Source organism: Vipera ursinii (genome assembly GCF_947247035.1).
Source record: "Vipera ursinii genome assembly, chromosome: 2".
NCBI classification, from domain to species: domain Eukaryota; kingdom Metazoa; phylum Chordata; class Lepidosauria; order Squamata; family Viperidae; genus Vipera; species Vipera ursinii.
Window position 1 is genome coordinate 208,950,371 of NC_139513.1, and position 19,284 is coordinate 208,969,654.

At 43.6% G+C, this 19,284-nt stretch overlaps 1 protein-coding gene across 2 annotated transcripts in view; it reads right to left on the bottom strand.

The window, feature by feature from the left end:
- Positions 1-18,218, bottom strand: part of ACO1 (aconitase 1) — a 61,085-nt gene extending 42,867 nt beyond the window's left edge. The window contains exons 1-2 of one of the 2 annotated variants that reach the window (XM_083353773.1): positions 18,028-18,218; positions 788-905 (exon numbers count right to left, since the gene is read on the bottom strand). In XM_083353773.1, coding sequence (XP_083209899.1) covers positions 788-884 — 97 coding nt within the window. In that variant the 5' untranslated portion in view covers positions 885-905; positions 18,028-18,218. The remainder of the gene's footprint in view (positions 1-787; positions 906-18,027) is intronic. The other variant, XM_083353774.1, reaches the window with a different exon arrangement.
- Between the last annotated feature and the right edge of the window lie 1,066 nt (positions 18,219-19,284).

Here is a 19,284-nt window from a genome sequence, read left to right on the forward strand (position 1 = left end):
ATGAAATTCAGAAGGAGACTCAGCAAAAGGAAATTCTCTATCTTCTGTCAGTAAACTACAGCTGAGGTTTTCAAACGTCAGTCTCACAAAAAAAAAAGAGTAATTTCTCTGAGTTAAAGCCATTTGGGCACACACTCTCCAGAGGTTAACTCCCACAATTGCCAGCCGGCCAAACATTGTTGAAAATTCTGGCAATTGAAATTCACAACTTTCCAGAATATACAGATGGAGAAGATTGATAACTAAGTCAGTCTTCTACTACAATCTCCGGATCTATAGATCTACAATCTTTTAGATCCACAACTACCGTAATAATTCTGGATCTTGGAGACCCACCCCACTGAGAGGCTGGCTCTGAGGTGGGGGAACCTGCAATATAAAGAAAAAGATACGACTTTCTGTGATAAACAGTGTGAAAGTGACACCTATAGATGTGGAAATTGTTAGCACACATATCTACGAAGGTGCAAAGGTTTGGGTTGCCTGAGGAAAGCCACTTGGATTGTTAGGAGAGATATTTCTCCAACTTTTTTCCCCCCACCCAAAATAGAAAACGTGCTTCAGATTTTTGACCCGATATGTGTTTTTTTTGAAGGGCACTAATGCTTAAAAACCAGTCTTTCCATACTTCAACTTTCTGGCTGGAACTGAAAAAATCTTAAAATCTGACACTATGGCTCTCCAAAGGACAAAGCCAAAGTGATCATCGAGAACCCTCAACAAATGGGAAAAGAAGCAGAGGTGAATTCAGGTATGGGAGAAGTCCTTTTCGCCGTAGCCAACATACCATATCTGGCGTCTTTCAAATGGTTCAGATTGAAGAACCTCTTTGCTGACTGGCCCAGGTCCAGAGGCTCCGTGAGATGTGCAAAGGGGTTGCTCATAGTTGAAAAGTCTTGCTGCTACTGAAAAATGGAAGGCAGATTTATATCACTGAATTTTATTTTAAGAGTTTTTAATTTCTTTGTATCCCACCTTTATTATTTTTACAAAGAACTCCAGGTAGCGAACATACCCAACATATCTCCCTCCTCCTATTTTTCTCACAATGACAACCTTGTGGAGGGTGGGTTGACGTGAGAGTGACTGGCCCAATGGCTTTCCTGGCTAAGGCAGGACTTGAACTCATGATCTCTGGCTTTTTAGCCCGGTGCCTTAACCACTACACCAAACTAGGTCTTAAGATGATCAATTTAAATATGTCTAGGATATGCTTGGAGCAGGGACTCCCCCCCCCCCCGCCTTTATTGCTTTACAAATGAAGACCTCAGCACTGAGGAACAAGATCTGCTTTTTTTTTTTCATGAGGCGCTTTTTTTTTAAAGAAACCTATTTTAAAAGTAAAAGTCTACTCTAAGGCAAAACACACTACATTAATCCTAAAAACCACAAAATCCTATGCTGCACATTAAGAAAAGGCTTTGGTGACTTTTTTTAAAAAAGGAAGTCACTTTCAACAAATAGGTTCCCAATCCTGGGCCTATGTATGTCAGGAATGGCAAAACCTGGCAAATTGAAGACTTGTGGACTTCAGCTCCCAGAATTCCCTAACTGGTTGGCTGAGGAATTCTGGGAGTTGAAATCCACAAGTCTTAAAAATCCCCAAATTTGGAGATCCATGCTGTACGTTATCAAATACAAATTTGTCTAAGGGATTCACACTTCGGGAACCAATACAATATTTACAGTTTCAACAAAATATCTCTTTGATGTGGTATTGTTATGATAAAGTAAAATATATATTGATAAGTTTCCTTGTTAAATTTAAAGTCAATAAATAGTGTTATTAAGCTGCAACCTCATGGGAAAAAATGAAGCTAATTTATGAGCAGACATGCCTATTACACTGTTAAATTGTTTTAAAATTAAGATATGCACTTTATTCCCATGGGGAAAAAAATGAAATTAATGTGGTGTCATATAAATCAACCAGCAGTATGGGTACCACCTGTGGTACATTGGCACCTGGCAGGTGGTACGCGGCCATCCTAGAAAAGTGGTAGCGGGGGGAGGGGAATGAGCTGAACCGGTGGCAGCACCGCACAAGCCTGAGCGAGAGACGGCTGGAGCTGCAGGGCTGTCAGGGCTCAGCGGAAGCACCAAGATCAGCATCAGGCTCCAGCTGGAGCTTGTGCTGATCCTGGTGCTTCTGCTGAGCCCAGAAGAAGCGCCGATCAGCTGGAATGTTGCAGCATCTCCAGAGTCTTCTGATTTACACTCAAATGCTTGGCAACTGATTCATATTTATGACGGTCACAGTGTCCCAGGGTCATTATCCTAAAAGTGGTACAATGGGTGAAAAGGTTGAAAAGCCCTGATATAAATGAGCGACCCCCGACCTTTCTGCTTCCAGGGGCCGGCAGCGACAGTGGCAGGGAGAAGATGTTTTCATGTGCATGCACACCACTTGTGCAAATGGAGCTTCCCGTGCTCACACACACACACACCACTTGCGGTAGTGGTCCACAGACCGGGGCTTGGCGACCCCTGATATATGTTATTTGTTATTGTATTAGCATTTAATAAATCTTAAAGTTCCATATTTTTCTTGAAATGTGTACGTGCATTTTCTTTAAACACAAGAAAGGGTTACATTATCTTATTAATCTGTGTCACAGGTACTAGTAAATTATCACTATTATATTTTTCTACAACATTTTCAAATATCTAAAGAGCTTTCTACACTTTAGCTAGCTAGAGTCTTTGCAGGATAAGTCAGTATTCTAGGCCCCCCATATTTTCTGTTATTAACTAACACAGCTCATTGAACTTTTAAGAGATTCATAATTTAGATTCTTAGCCTTATGCCAGTTCTTCCACTTATATGATGGTAAAATAAAGCACTCATGCTTCATTTCTTTTAAAAAAAATATTGCTGTTTTGTAAAATAAGTAATGCAGAGTTAGAAGAAGTGATTTGAAAAGACAATAATCATCATCAGATTTGACTGTGTATCTTACATTTATGCTGCATTAGTTATAAAAGAACTCTCTAATTCTGTAGAATTTAAATACAACAAGACATATCAGTATTTAAACCGTCACAAGACAGGGAGGAAAAATAAATATTCAGAAGTAGATCACTGCTTGCCCTAATATCATTTGTAAACAAGAAACCAAGGTAGAAGACAAGATATAAGTTTTATCCAGCTCCAAAACAGCCCCCAAACATTTATGAGATAACAGAATTAAAAACTAATTGATAAAGAATTGCTTTTAAAAACAAACTGTAGAATAATTACCTTTTTTAAAATCAACTCCCTGTTCTTCTAAAAGCAATTAAGTTTTGGGCGTAAAAATAAATGCAATTACATCTCTGCTTCAAGGCTTTTGCACAAACCGAGGCAGTTATATTCCGTACAGAACAAACATCAGGGCACCCAAGATAAGGTTATCTGGACTGAAGTTCACGGTTGCAATACTTATTCACTATGTGTTGCCTACCCTTTTGAAGTACACTAACTGCAACCTGACCTTACAGAAATCAATTGAAAAGCTGCTGTTGGCCTCAAAAGGGATCTGAACTTTAAACGGGCTACGTGGATATAAGGTCTAGAGCAGACATGTCAAACACAAGGCCCGGGGGCCGGATCCGGCCCACGAAGTGGTTTCCTGTGGCCCGCGAAGCCATCCTGGAAACAGTGAGGGAACGGCCCCCTCTGCCTTGGCTCCGGCCCAGAGACCCTCCTTCTGCCAGAGACCCTCAGATCCACTCCTGCCCAGGCCCCCATAGGCACCCTTGATGCGAACGATGTAGAGCTGGCCACGCCCACCCAGTAGGCCATACGCACTCTAGCCACGCCCACCCAGTAGGCCACACCCACCCTGGCCATTACCCACCCGGCCCCTTGAGGGCAACCGCAATACTGATGTGGCCCTCAATGAAATTGAGTTTGACACCCCTGGTCTAGAGACTGTTCTGCAGTTTTCAGCTGCGGAAAGGATGATAGCAATAAATAGAATGACGCTTTTGATCATTCATTCTTCTAATTATACTGACCACATTCTAAACAAGCAGGCCATTTTCATTAGAGAAAGCCTGCTGTCCATACTGCAGTAAATGGACACCATTCAGCATCCAGGCTTACAGTGAAATTATGCCAGCAGCTAGAGCAATACGGGTAGTTCTCGACTTACAACCACAGCTGAGCCCAAAATTTCTTTTGCTAAGTGAGGCATTTGTCAGGTGATTTTCGCCCCACTTTACCACCTTTCTTGTCACATTTGTGAAGTGAAATCACTGCAGTGGTTAAGTTAGCAACACCGCGGTTAAGTGAACCTGGACTTTGCCTGTCAGAAGGTCGTAAAAGTTGATCGTGTGACTCCGGGACACTGCAACTGTCATAAATATGAGTCAGTGTGGCCAAATTTTGATCACGTGACCACAGGGGTGCGGCAACGGTCGCTAAGTGTAAAAAATGGTCCTAAGTTACTTTTCTATCAGTGCCGCTGTAAATTGGAAACAGCCATTAAAGGAACTGCTGTTGTAAGTCGAGGACTACCTGTACAATTAACAACAGTAATTGGGACTGGCATTTCTGTTGCTAAGCAACGGAGTTATATAGGATGACTTCACGTGACTCAACGGCTTAGGGATAGAAATCCCAGCACTCCCCATTGCTGCTGTTAACTGAATCCTTGCTTTTTAAATTAAATATATAACACTGTATGCTGGATTTTTTTAAAGGTTAGTTAAACTGGGAAGTTGAAAAAAAACAACACAACCCCATTCCTGAAAAATGGCAAATCCCTTCCTCAGACAAGAAAACTATATGAAGTGATGAAGTACAGGTAGTCCTCGACTTACAACAGTTAGCTTAGTGACTGTTTGAAGTTACAGTGGCACTGAAAAAAGTGCCCCCCCCCCAAGCCTCAGCCGAGCAAGACACCTGCCTGATGTCTTGCAAGATCCTGATCCAAGCTATTCCCAGCTTGGTCCCTCTCAGCCCTGAGCCTCGATAAGGTAAGGAACTTAGTTTAGTTTAGTTTAGTTTATTAGACCTATATACCGCCCTTCTCCCGTAGGACTCAGGGCGGTTTACAAGGTTTTTTAAAAGAAACAATATCACAATTACAAAATTTAAAACAATTAAAATGATTATATTAAACCTTGAATATAAAAATCTTAATTAAAAACCAATTAAATACCCTCAGTCCAGGCCAGAAAGCTCAAAGAGCCAGGGCAACTGCCTCTTTTTAGACCTCACCCCTCTCTGTCCTTTTAGCTGCATGCCTACCAGTTGCTGCCAGCTGTTTCCCCCTTCGAACCCTGCCCACCGCCACCGTGCCCACAGCACACCATGCGCCTCTCTATATCACCCAGGACCTTCCTTTGCATCGCATTCATTTGCACCAGTGTAGGTGGGACTTTTTGCGTGAGCTGACCGGGCTCTCCATTTGTGCGTCAGCCAGGGCTTCAGTTCAGGCCACCCTCAGGGTATTCTCAGGCGAAGGAAGGCTGATGTGTGAAGAAAGGCCTCCGTTAGACCAGCACAAAAGAAGAAAGGGGCAAAAGAAGGGCCCAGCTGGTTCACTAGCAGCGCACGGTTTGGCAGATGTGGTGGTGAGCGTAGCCAGATGGTATGGCAGCTGACCGCCATGGCTAGGAAGGCAACCAAAAGGCAGGCACAAATGTGACTGGGCCCAAACGTTGTTCACATGACTGTGGAGACACCACAGCTGGAACTTCAAGGACTGATCATAAGTCCCGTTGTTCAGCACCATCGTAACTGATGGTTGAATGATTGGATGTTAACCAAGAACTACCGGTAGATGCTATAAGGACGTGCAGGGCCTACTGAGGAAAAATAAGGATGTTTTTCCGGCTTTCTGGATAAATTACTGACCTTTTTTGCTCAAGAGGAGGGAAAAAATAATAATCAAGTAATCTCGAGTCCCTGCTCCTCTTTGAATTGTGAATCTTTTATCTGAGCATTTGGAATCCGAAATACTAAGAGTTCTGGGAATTTTAGCACAGAATTCTGACTTGTCTAGAATACTTTTTTTTTAAAATTTGAATAAGGAAATCTAACCTGACCGCTCAGATTTAAACCAGTTCTGGTTTTTCAACAGTCAAAAGTACTCATCTGGCCATAAAAGAGTTTTTGCTTGGAGGTTATCTCAGATCTATATGTAGGATCATTGTTTCCGTTTATGAATTTTCCAGGAACTTCTAAAAATGGCTGCCTTTGCTTTTTTTTTGTCTACGGCACAAGCGAACATGTCCTCCTGAGCGATCGTTTGTTTGGGGCCATGTGGCTGCTGCTGCTGCTGAAAACAATCTTCCTTCACACAGGGGGTTTCGACAGGTTTGAATCAGATTTTGCAAACCTACAATTCTAGAAATGTCAAACCCACAAGATCTGAAGCAATTCACTGTGTATATAATCTACCAACTAAGCCCCAATGTTAAAGACTACTGAGTTTCAATCACAAGTAGAGGCACTACTCTTAACTGGCCTGAGTTACTCGGAGGGACGCGGTGGCTCAGTGGGTTAGGACGCTGAGCTTGTCGATCAGAAGGTCGGCAGTTTGGCGGGTCAAATCCCGAGTGCCGCGTAACAGAGTGAGCGCCTGTTACTCGTCCCAGCTTCTGCCCACCTAGCAGTTCGAAAGCACGTAAAAAATGCAAGTAGAAAAATAGGGACCACTACGGTGGGAAGGTAACAGCGTTCCGTGCGCCTTTGGCGTCTAGTCATGCCGGCCACATGACCACGGAGACGTCCTCGGACAAACGCTGGCTCTTCGGCTATGAAACGGAGATGAGCACCGGCCCCTAGAGTCGGAAACGACTAGCACGCATGTGCGGGGGAACCTTTACCTTTACCTTTACTCGGAGGAGGGTGCTTAAAAAGAATGGGACCCTAACATTTAAAACCAAGATTTTAGAAGAGTTTACGCCTTGATCCGTTCACTTTGTGTCTGCTTAAAAGGTAAAGGTTCCCCCGCACATGTGTGCTAGCCGTTTCCGACTCTAGGGGCCGGTGCTCATCTCCGTTTCAAAGCCGAAGAGCCAGCGTTTGTCCGAGGACGTCTCCGTGGTCATGTGGCCGGCATGACTAGACGCCAAAGGCGCACGGAACGCTGTTACCTTCCCACCGTAGTGGTCCCTATTTTTCTACTTGCATTTTTATGTGCTTTCGAACTGCTAGGTTGGCAGAAGCTGGGACGAGTAACAGGCGATCACTCTGTTATGCGGCACTTGGGATTCGACCCGCCAAACTGCCAACCATCTGATGGACAAGCTCAGCGTCCTAACCCACTGTGTCCCTCTGTGTCTGCTTACCTTCTACCTAACACCCCCTTCCGGCTCCCAGTGGTTTTATTTTCAAGGTGGTTAAGGTTGGATTTCATAGTTTCTGAAGTGAGTGAACAAATGAAGCATAGAATTCCTCTGCTCATTGGACAGAAATCTGTTCCTAGCTAATCATACATTTTGACCACAGCAACGAAACAGTGAAAGGAGAAGAAAGGGTTATTTTTTGTTTTAAAAAACAGCTTGCCATGAGATGGATCAAATCCTTCATTCTTGGCCATTAAGCACTTTCTTATGCCTTTTCCCATGCAGAAAAATCCCTTGACTTGTATGGTCAAAATAGCTCCATCAACATGCCAGGGAGGTATAGGGATTCTTAAGGGAAACCAAGATTTCTACAAAAGAAAATGAAATCTTAAACCAAACTTCACAAATGCAAGGCAGCCCGCAAATGAAGGCTGAACCTGCTCAATTATTCCAAGATGCTTAGGTAACGGTTCCGACAGGGCCAGGGGAAAGTAGGAAAAAATGAATGTAGAGGGGAATTGAACAGGGTATGGTGGAGAAAGAGTGCTGGAGAACCAAATCACTCCATACGGCCATATTTTCTTGCATGTACCAGCTGTGATTTTCAATATAACTATTACTATTCAAATCAAAGGAAATCGCTGTCTACTAAATTCAGCTGATTTGTGCAACTGTATCTCCTATTATGTACTGAATGCTTCTTCCCAAGTCTCAATTTCTAGGCAGGAGAAAGCAAACAAAAGAGTTTAGAAACTGATAAATATGCTCTTGAGTTATGCTGGATTCATATAGTTTTCTTGACTAAGGAAGGGATTTGCCATTTACTTTTTCAGGAATGGGTTATTTTTTCCCCCCAACTTCCCAGTTTAACTAGCCTTTTTAAAAAAAAATTCAGCATACAATGTTACATATTTAATTTAAAAAGCAAGGAATATTTTCTCCAAAGGTTTCCAGAGAAAGCACTGTGAGAGGGGAAAAAGAGAAGGTGGAAATCGGACAGGATCTAACTTAACTGGACCACAACTCTCTTCTATGAGCTGGCTCTTAATTAAAAATCCTACGCACACATATTCTTCTGTTTTGAGCAAGTAAAGAATCATAAGAAGCTAAGAAGGGACCTTAAAAACACAAGCCACAACTTAGAATTAATTCAACCAATTTCAAAGTGGTCTAATCCAAGGGAAGACATAAGGAATGCTTATTTCCATGTATTTCAGAAATGGCACGCAACTTCTGATTAGCTGAATGAAAGGGCGCCGATCTCAGTAGATTGGTTGGTACTCTCTAGTATGAGTTTTATGCCAGCCTTCCCAGACTTGGGACTATCCAGATGTGGCGACTCCCAGAATTCCCCTGTTGGTAAGGCTGTTACCGAGAATTCGGCTGGGGAAGTTTGCTTAAGTTTTCTATCAAGAGATCCTGGGAAAAGGATACATACGTATTTCATCCCAAAGAGATCCCAAGTGATCTGCTGAAGATGGAAAATACAGCAACTGAATTCCCAACTTAATAACAGAGAATTCCCCAAGAAGCAGACAGATTCTGCAAACATTCCCACCTCTTTAAGCCAGTGCTTAAAGCAGCTAAGCAAGATTTTTTTTACAAGCTGGAGATTGGGGGGCTGGGGGTGGAGAAAGTGGGGGGAGAGAGAAGAGATATGATTAAAATCCACAGGGCTGATTGGAAAACCATCAAAAGACACTCCACCCACTGAATGTGTGTGCACAAGATCTTAAGATACACCCTGTCCTGAATAGCTGTGCTTGGTTTTCCCATGCAGAAAATAACAAAGCCAGAACCAGACTGTCTGTTAACAACGCTGATCGCCTGATCTTAAACTTGGTGCAATGCAAATTATGCAATAATTACACCAGCTGATGTTGAAAGCAAAAGCAGGTGTGTGTGCTGGGACAAGACAATCTAGGGTGGGATGGGACTTCACCCATGTGTCCCACTCAGTTGTAGCTTCGAACACTCCCCTTCCCCCTTATTTCACTCATCGGACTGTTAAGCATTTAAATGGTATTTGTGTTTAGTGTAATGCTAGTTATCTGCTTTGCAGGATGCGGTGGCTCAGTGGGTTAGGATGCTGAGTTTGTCAATCAGAAGGTTGGCAGTTTGGCGGGTCGAATCCCGAGTGCCGCGTTACAGAGTGAGCGCCTGTTACTCATCCCAGCTTCTGCCAACCTAGCAGTTCGAAAGCACGTAAAAATGCAAGTAGAAAAATAGGGACCACTACGGTGGGAAGGTGACGGCGTTCCATGCGCCTTAGGTGTCTAGTCATGCTGGCCACATGACCACGGAGACATCCTCGGACAAGAGTTGGCTCTTTGGCTTTGAAACAGAGATGAGCACCGGCCCCTAGAGTCGGAAACGACTAGCACGCATGTGCGGGGGAACCTTTACCTTTTACTAGTTATCTGCAGGACACATTTCTATTTTGTTAGCCACCAAGAGAAAACAGATAGAGGCGGTAGATCAGAACACTACTTTTGGTGGTGGTGGGGAGGCAGGGTGGAAGGAACTAGGACAAAACTAAAACTGTTAGTTTATATGAGAGTTTATCTCAATTAGCTTCAGTTAAAATCATTATCCCGTGTACCGAATAATTCCTCTTTTTCTGCTCTGTGCCAAGAAAATTACATTTACGGTTACATATACACTGATAAGGCCACAGGAGCTGAGCCTGAATTGAAGGAGACTTCATCATGCTCTACGGTGCTTTGGAAAAATATTTCCAGGAAGGCCAAAGAAAAGTATTGAGAGGTGACCCTACTCCTCTGCCATTTGGTCAGATTTTAGGATAACTTTATCCCTTTCTCAGAATTATCCAATGCCCGAGCAGCATAAAGCTAAAAAAAAATGAGTCCAATAACCATCATTAAATGGTTATATTATCTTCTCCAAGGTGTAACCTTCCTTCTTTGGATATTTGGGCTTCCTTTAAATTTACAGTATGTTGCTTTTGAGTCGAGGACAATCTGTAGCTCAGCTGCCATGGGAGACTCACCTGGTTATTATAAAATGGTTTCTTTGGTGGACATGGCTGACCTCTGTCGTAAAAAGATACATTAAATTTTGCCACCTTCAGCTCTCTTAAAAATCACTGTTACTAGCAAACCACAGAGATTTAAAAAGGGTCTAAAAGGTAAAGTCTTATTCCCAGCAACGAGATATTTTTCCAGTTTTAGTTTCCAAAAAAGAGGCATGTATCATTCCCTTTTTCTGAAAGCATTCAAGAAGCAAAACATTTTTATGGATTCCAAGTCATTAGTAGATGACTTGGCTTTGAAAGAGGGATCTACAACTACCTTTATTACCGTATTTTCCGGTGAATAAGATGACTTTTTAACCCATGAAAATCACCTCAAAAGTTGGGGGGTCGTCTTATACGCCCAGTCATCTTATACGCCGGAAAATCAGTGGGTGGCATCTGGCGGGAGCCGGCAGGGCAGTCCTGCGCACGCGCGCACTCCCCGGGTGCTCCTTAGCAGCTGGGGAGTGCGCGCGTGTGCAGGACTGCCCTGCCGGCTCCCGCCTGACGCTCTTCCCTCTTGAGGCAGCATCACTCCCCGGCTCCTAAGGAGTCCTCGGGGATGCTGCCTCAAGAGGGAAGAGCCGCCTCCCGTCCGACGCTCTTCCCTCTTGAGGCAGCTGCTGCCTCAAGAGGGAAGAGCCACCTCCGTCCGATGCTCTTCCCTCTTGAGGCAGCAGCTGCCTGAAGAGGGAAGAGCGTTGGACGGGAGCTGGCAGGGAAGTCTTGCTCCCGTCTGATGCTGCGCTTCTGCCGGGCGGTGCTGGCTGAGACGAGCCAGCAGGCAGCCGCCGTGAGCGCGGTGCTGAGGGGCAGCGGCAGGACAGCTAGCAGCCCCACGCGCAGCAGCAGCCGCTGGCTCAGCAACAGGTCTGAGCGCAGGAACCGCACCGCCAGGCTGCCCAGGAAAAGCAGCCACACCGAGAGGCTGCATGCCCAGTCCAGCTCCATGAGGGGCAGGGCGGGAAGCCAGCCGGGAAGAGGGACCGGGAGCCCGGGCCGAGCGCGCCTCGGCCGACGGTGAGAGGGAAGCGGCACATGAAAAAGAGGCTGCGGGCGGAGCTGCCCCGCCCTGCGCCGAATGGGAGAAGTTCAAGGCCTGGGGGGGAAGCAGGAGGGGCACCGGCCGTGGTGGGGTGGCGGCTGCCCTCCGGTGCTGCCTGCCGCCTGGGAAACGCTGCACCTCAGGAGCCGGCAGAAGCGCGGGAGAAGCGGGAGGGCCAGCGGAGCCAGTCGGGCCTTCTCCTCCTCTGCGACAGACAGGGAGGGCAGGGCATGTAAGTATTTTCTGGCGTATAAGACAAAAAACCTTGAAAAACTTCTTAAAAGTAGGGGGTCGTCTTATACGCCGGGTCGTCTTATACGCCGGGTCGTCTTATACGCCGGAAAATACGGTAAAAGTAGGCACCCTGACTGGATGGTTTGCTGAAAATGAATAAAATGAACTGCTGATTTCTGGATTTATAGATTAAAAAGAAATGTTTATGAGAAGAGAACTGTGATATGCAAAATGAAAGAGTGGACATTGCTGCAGGTAGCAAAAATGTAGCAAAATTCGCTATATTTGTAACTGTGCAAAAGAGAGGGAAATCCCTTCTTTAGATCTCTTTTTCTTGGTATTTTCTTATTCTCAACTTTTTTCTTTTACCCTTTAAAAACTTTCTCCCCCCTCTTCTTCTGTTCCTGTAGTTTTAAAAAATCTTTGTAAAATCTTCTTTTAATAAAAAAAATATTCATTAAAAACGTGTTGTTGCTATTTGCTGGTATGTGAAAAACATGGCACTTAATCATAAATTCTCACTTTAATCATCGGAAGGTCACACACACAGTTTGCCTGCTTTAGGCCAATCTCAGCTAAACTATACAGTAATACTGCATGTGAGGATCATGATAGAAAAGACCCAGAAAACAGAGAACAGTGTAAGAGCACATCGGAAAGAAAATTACATTTGCACACATATACAGACCCCTTAGTTAATGCACCAAACCACAGTTTAAAGAATATGTCAGGTAAGATGAATCCAAACTTAATAATCAGCCACAACTATGATTACAAACTGTAATTGTTGGGGGTTCATTCAACATACTAAGCCAAATCATGTCACAGTTTAGTGTAAATTGTTGATCTTAGCTCCAGATCCTCATACATGCCATCCTACAGGAAAAATAACTACTTTGCACACATATAATATTTTTAAAAATCTCAATGTAGAAAATATTTGTGGTCTCAAGCAAAGAACGAGAGAGAAGAAATCACATCAAGGCGATTTACATATTCAGATTCTAATTGCTTTTATTCAAAGAACTAGAGGTCAAATAATATAGTACTGGAGTTGTAAAATTCTCCCATTTATTACAAAATGACAAGAACATTCTGTAGGGAATAGAAGATGGATGCTTTGATCAGTATTTGCCTATTGCAACTGCAAAGAAAGGATTACTCTCATGTGAACCATTGTACTGTAAATATGTCACATATTTGTAGAACACGCCAAAAAGCTTTTGCAACCTTGTGATACAACCTTTAAAATCCTCTCCCATGTGGTGCTGAAATTCTGCATTTGCACTGCTGTTGCAAGACGGCTTATCTCTGGAGTCACCCATAGAATAAATTGGGCATGAAAGATGAAGTTTAGGAATGTGTGATCATCCACGTTCTTACGTGGAAAGTAAACAGACCCAAACTTCCTAGTCTGATTCCCAATAGGTCATTACAGGTAGTCCTCAACTCATGACCACAATGGTGTCCAAAATTAATGCTGCTAAGTGAGACATTTGTTAAGTGAGTTTTGCCCATTTTATGCCTTTTCTTGCCAAATTTGTTAAGTGAGTCACTGCAGATCTTAAATTAGTGACATGGTTGTTAAGCGAATCTGGTTTCCCCATTGACTTTGCTTGTCAGAAGGTCGCAAAAGGGGATCAAGTGACCCCGGGACACTGCAAACGTCATAAATATAAATCACATGACCATGGGGATGCTACAAAGGTCATTAAGAGTGAAAAATGGTCATGAGTCTCTTTTTTCAGTGCCGCTGTAACTTTGAAGGGTCACTAAATGAACTGTTGTAAGTTGAGGACTACCTGTATAAATAAGGAGGCTGCCTGCTGTGACTCTGGGAGATTTAACTGAATCAATTAACTAAACATTACAAATGTTCTACAAGTCTTTGCTTTAAACAACCTTGTAACCCATTGGGTCATCCTTTGAGAGAAAGGTAGTAGAGTTTGATATGACTAGAATGGACATTCAATTTTAGGCTGAATATATATATATATATATATATATATATATATATATATATATATATATATATATATATATATATGTTTCAAATGTTAACTATTTAGATTACCTTGCTAGGCCCCAAACATGGGGCAAATCTTTATTTCCTGTTTTCAGCCTATCTTGAAGGCTATCGAACAGGCAGTAGTCACACCGGACAATTCATATATTTGTGTAAATTACTAACAAAGAATTAAAGGGAAACTGAGATGCATTTCTGACTTGTTAGTCGTCATCAGCCAGCTATACCCATCTGAGATTATATATATATATATATATATATATATATATATATATATATATATATATATATATATATATATATATAACAGAAAAATAATTGTAGTAGCAAACAAACTTCAATAGTAAGTTAATTAGCTGAATAGATAATCAGAATGGCCATGTGTGGGTAAACAAGCAAGGCAAGTGGGAATGACTTCCAACTTCCCACTGGCTTCCCCACTGACTTTGCTTGTGGGAAGCTGGTAGGGAGCATCAGAAATCATGATTGGCTGACTGCTAGAATGCTGCAATGGCCACAAATTTGCAATTAAAACTAGCATGGACATCGTGGGAATTTCAATTCCACAGGAGTAACGGGGCCCGGATTTTTAACACATTCTTTAAGGTAGTAGATTTTAGGTACCTCGATTCAAAAATTGTTGTAGTATAATGCATTGTTTGGGTCAGACAAACTTTTCCACTTGTTTCCCACATTGTTTTATTCCTCTTTATTCTTCCACCATACTCTGTTCAATCTAAAAATTTACCTTCCTGCTTCTAATTAAATTCTAACAATGTGGGGATCTAATAGTATTGCAATCAACGGCAGATTTATTATCTTTATCTTACATAACACTAAAAACTTTTCAATGCTGTTAGAATTCTACATTATTTTTATTACAGCTATCACCATTTTCAGCTTGTTTGCTGTCTTTTTCCTCCATATTAGCTTTTCCAATGTAACATTTAAAATCTGTACATCATACTGAGAACTGCAGCTTTGGGGTGATTGGAATTTCAGAAAATAACTGCAACCTAACTTCATTGCTTGCAATTCTCCCTCTGGTATTTGAGAAGTGTGTATATGCTTGCAAACGAAGGACAGAAATTCTTAATCCTTGAAAGCATTTGTCATTATATATTTGTTAGCCTTTGATTTTCCTGCAATAGACAAAACTAATCATCCCTAGAGAACAGCTGACTTAAGCATTACCCATGAAACCCTCAATTTAAACCTCTAATTAAAGTTTGCATGATAAGACAGATTAAAAAGATAACGTCAAGCTTCAAACTAAAATCTGTCGTATATCGGTAGAACAGTAAAAAAATTTTTTACATAGCTGATGCTCTTTTGCCAAGCAGCAGGGTGGGTGGGTGGAAACAACATTCAAACTTCCCCAGGTTGTTTTACATGTACGTCTCACCAATTACTTCTCCTACATAGTCTCACCAATTAATTCTCCTATAAACTGGGCCAAAGTTTATCACTTGAAAGAATAACTCTTGAAAGCTTTGCACTAATAACACAACAGATGCCTCTGCCGATACCTGTGAGCTGGCTTAATCAGGGTACCAGACCTTTGTGTATTGCTATTACTCCCAGTTGTATCAACATATGACTTTTACACAAGAAATCTAGTTAGACTCTCAGGGGTTTAAGTATGCAAAGCAGTTTAGACCAGTCACTGCATTTCATCTGGAACACAAAAGACAGCATAGCAACATACATTCCACGACCAATGTGACTCATATGCTATTTTTCCCTCTGAACATGTGAACATTTCAAATCATGCTTACTTTTTTTTGCCTAGCTGGGTAGAAGAAAAGCGGCATTTTCAAGAAGCCATTTCAGTGTGTTAAAAGCAGGCAAAATATGGGCAACACAAATTATGGCTTAGTGAGATACATGAACCCAATGTTGGTGTTTGGTTATAGTGTAGAACTAAGGCTTTTGAGATTAAAAAAATAAAGATTGAGTTGGTCTTTGCTCCTAATAATAAACCTTTATTGTCAAAGTACAACATGTGTACATTGAGATTAGCTGAGCCTCCCCCTGTGCTCTCTCACCCCAACACACAGTGACAACAAACCCTCCATCCCACCACACTATGTGAACCAACTACACCACACACCACATGGACATGTTTGCCTGAAAAAAATATCAATTTCTTTGCTTGCTTGTGGATTTATTGTTGTTCCTGTCTCAGTCTGTCCTACAGCCTTGGGATTTCCTGGGCTAGCAGTGCATTCCCCAAGTTTTTCTCTCCTTAGCCTTTCCAAGGTCAATCAAGGTGAGTTAAAGGTAACTTCAAACCTAATAAAGTTCCATGTAGAACTTCAGAGTAACTCTGCCGAGACCACAACTTAAAACTGTGTGGCTAAGAGTGAATATCCTGAGCACCATGAAAAAATACATATAATACATTCCTGAAAGGAAATTCCATTTAATACACACTCTTTAAATACTATACAATGTAACTCCATATAATTTTAACAGTTTAAGGCACAGAGAGACGAGAGTCTGACAACGATTCTACAATTCAACATTCATATTTGCAATACAGCGGCAGGAGAGGAAAAAAAAAAGCTTTCTTAGTAGAAAAGCTTCTAAATTCTAGTAGGGTTGGTTCTGTTAATGCTTCTGTGCTCAGTCTGAATATTGATCTTTTGAGAAGCCCTTTCACAGATATATTAGCAACTAGGACAAAAGCTTTATCACTTTAATCTGCTTTTACAGAAACATGAGAGTTTCCCAAGAGTCTTTCTTAGCCTTAGGAAATAATAATAATAATAAAAGAATCTACATTGTGAAAGTGACACTGAACTTTGCTCCTGCTGACAAACAGGATAAATAGGGCAAGGGGGGGGGGAAAGAAAAGAAAAAAGGAGGAAATCTGAAGTAGAGAGAGAAAAAACGAGAAGAAAATAAAGCCTCAGATTGCTGAGTCAATAATAATCCAAGGGAAGTGTAAAAGTTTTCTTTATGGCAAACCCAGCATCAGGCTGTATGTGGCGTTTTCTGGCGATCCAAGAATAATTATGGGATGAACTGTTGAGAAAAGGTGTTAACCCAAATAAGAATTCAATTTCAGTGGTTCATTTTTGGCCACTGGGTTCAGTCAGAAACAAATCGCATCAGGAAAAAAAACACCCCAAACCCCTTAATGGTATAACCCAGGGGTAGGCAACCTCGGCTCTTTTATGACTCATGGACTTCAACTCCCAGAATTCCTGAGTCAGCTATGCTGACTCAGGAATTCTGGGAGTTGAAGTCCATGAGTCATAAAAGAGCCGAGGTTGCCTACCCCTGATATAACCTAATAAAGATAAATAAATAGGTATCCACTGCCCCCCCATGTTCCCCTTTCCCTCCTAAACTTAATAACCCTCCCCAAAAAAGGAGACGCTCCAAATTCTTCCTTTTCTCCTTTATTCATTTAATAAAGAGGTGACTGTCGTTCGCCATTTGATTGCAAATGACGGTCACCCCTTAATTAAAGAAATAAAGGAGAAAAAGGTGGGGGTTGGGGGGAGGGGAAAGAAAAAGAATTCGGAGCGCCTCTTTTTCACCCGAAGAAGCCCTTCAATTCAATTCCAAAAAATGGGACGGGGTTGGATTTTATAAATGGACTTTTTAACTTTTAATCTGTATAAATTTATTACGGGCGCTGTTGAATTACTTTTGAATAATTTTTTTTTTAAATTTTTGTATCTTGTTTTTATGATGTATTGCCCTGTTCACCGCCCTGAGTCCTTCGGGAGAAGGGCGGTATGCAAATTAAATTAATCAAGAAATAAATTAATCAAATTCTACTGGTCTACAACCTCCGTTAATTCCCAGGAAGCCTGACCGATGGCCAGCCAATTTGGGGGAATTTTCCTCCCAAGAGGCCTCCGGAACGGTTTCAGATCGGGGGTGGGGGGGTGGGGGAGAGAGCCGACAAGAAGACCCAAGAGCGGTATCCGAAAGCCGCCCCTTCGTCAACCCCCTCGCGGGACGGCGCGACACAGCTCGGGCGAGTTGGGTCCGGTCCCCGAAACCCCGATCGAATCCAGACGTGTAACTCTTGCCCGCAGCCAAATCTTCCCCCACCGGGTCCTTCAGCAATGCGAGGCGGGGAAACAAAAACAAAAAAAGAAGAAGAAGGCTGCTTATAACGCCGTAGCTCGGCCGGGCGCCCTCTTCCCGTGCTCTTGAGCCTCTCGCTAAAAGCCAGCGGGATTACTCGCGAGCAGGTGCCCGCTAAAAGCCAGCGGGATTACTCGCGAGCAGGTGCCCGCTAAAAGCCAGCGGGATTACTCGCGAGCAGGTGTCCCCGAACGAAGGGAGGGAAGCGGAGCGGAGGAAAAGGAAGGAAGCTTTAAAGCGGCAACCCCGCAGCGCTCTCCCGACGCGCCCGCGCCGGAAGAAGCCGCCGAGACTTACCCGGCCGGAGAAGCGGAGGCGGCGGCTCTTTGCTCAGCGCTGGGGGAGAGCGAGCGAGCGAGCAAGAGAGAGAGCGGGCAAGCAACGACCCCAGTGCTCGCCACCGCTGCCAGTCTTGCTCGGCCTCCCCGGAGGCTCCTCCTTCCCGGGTCAGCGGGGGCGGGCCAAGACAAGCAGCTGCCCCGCCTCGCCGTCGGGGTAAAAAGCCTGAAGTCTCTGCGCTCCCCTCCTCCTCCCCCCCCCGTAGAATAGACCAGGGGTAGGCAAGCTTGGCTCTTTTACAGGGGTCTTCAAACTTGGCCCTTTCATGACTTGTGGACTTCAACTCCCAGAATTCCTCAGCCAGCCATGCTGGCTGAGGAATTCTGGGAGTTGAAGTCGACAAGTCATGAAAGGGCCAAGTTTGAAGACCCCTGCTCTTTTACGACTCGTGGACTTCAACTCCCAGAATTCCTGAGCCAGCCGTGGCTCAGCTTGGAAACCTCTCCCTTTCCCCTCAGCGTGGCTGGCTCAGGAATTCTGGGAGTTGAAGTCCACAAGTCATGAAAGGGCCAAGTTTGAAGACCCCTGCTCTTTTACGACTCGTGGACTTCAACTCCCAGAATTCCTGAGCCAGCCGTGGCTCAGCTTGGAAACCTCTCCCTTTCCCCTCAGCGTGGCTGGCTCAGGAATTCTGGGAGTTGAAGTCCACAAGTCATGAAAGGGCCAAGTTTGAAGACCCCTGCTCTTTTACGACTCGTGGACTTCAACTCCCAGAATTCCTGAGCCAGCCGTGGCTCAGCTTGGAAACCTCTCCCTTTCCCCTTAGCGTGGCTGGCTCAGGAATTCTGGGAGTTGAAGTCCACGAGTCGTAAAAGAGCCGAGGTTGCCTACCCCTGGCTGGAATGGAATAACAGAGTTGGAAGGGACGGTAGGTCATCTAGTCCAACACACACACACTCCGTCCCCCTTTGCTGATCGGAACGCCCGCTTGGCTTCTCCTGCGTCCTAATCCCGAGTCTTGCAGCTGCGCGTCTGAATCGGCGAAACCGACTTTCCTACGGCATCTCTCTCTCTCTTTCTCTCTCTCCCCCTTTCTCTCCAGGGACATTACTGTCGGCCAAAAACATTATCTTCCAACCGTCAGAATCGCGAAGTATTACAAAGCTAAATCGGGGGTGGCTGGGGGAGTTAAGTGCATATCTGAAAACTACGTTCAGCAACAACCTCCGTGTTTTCGAGAAAAGGGGAGAGTCAAGATGCTAAAGCAGTGATGGA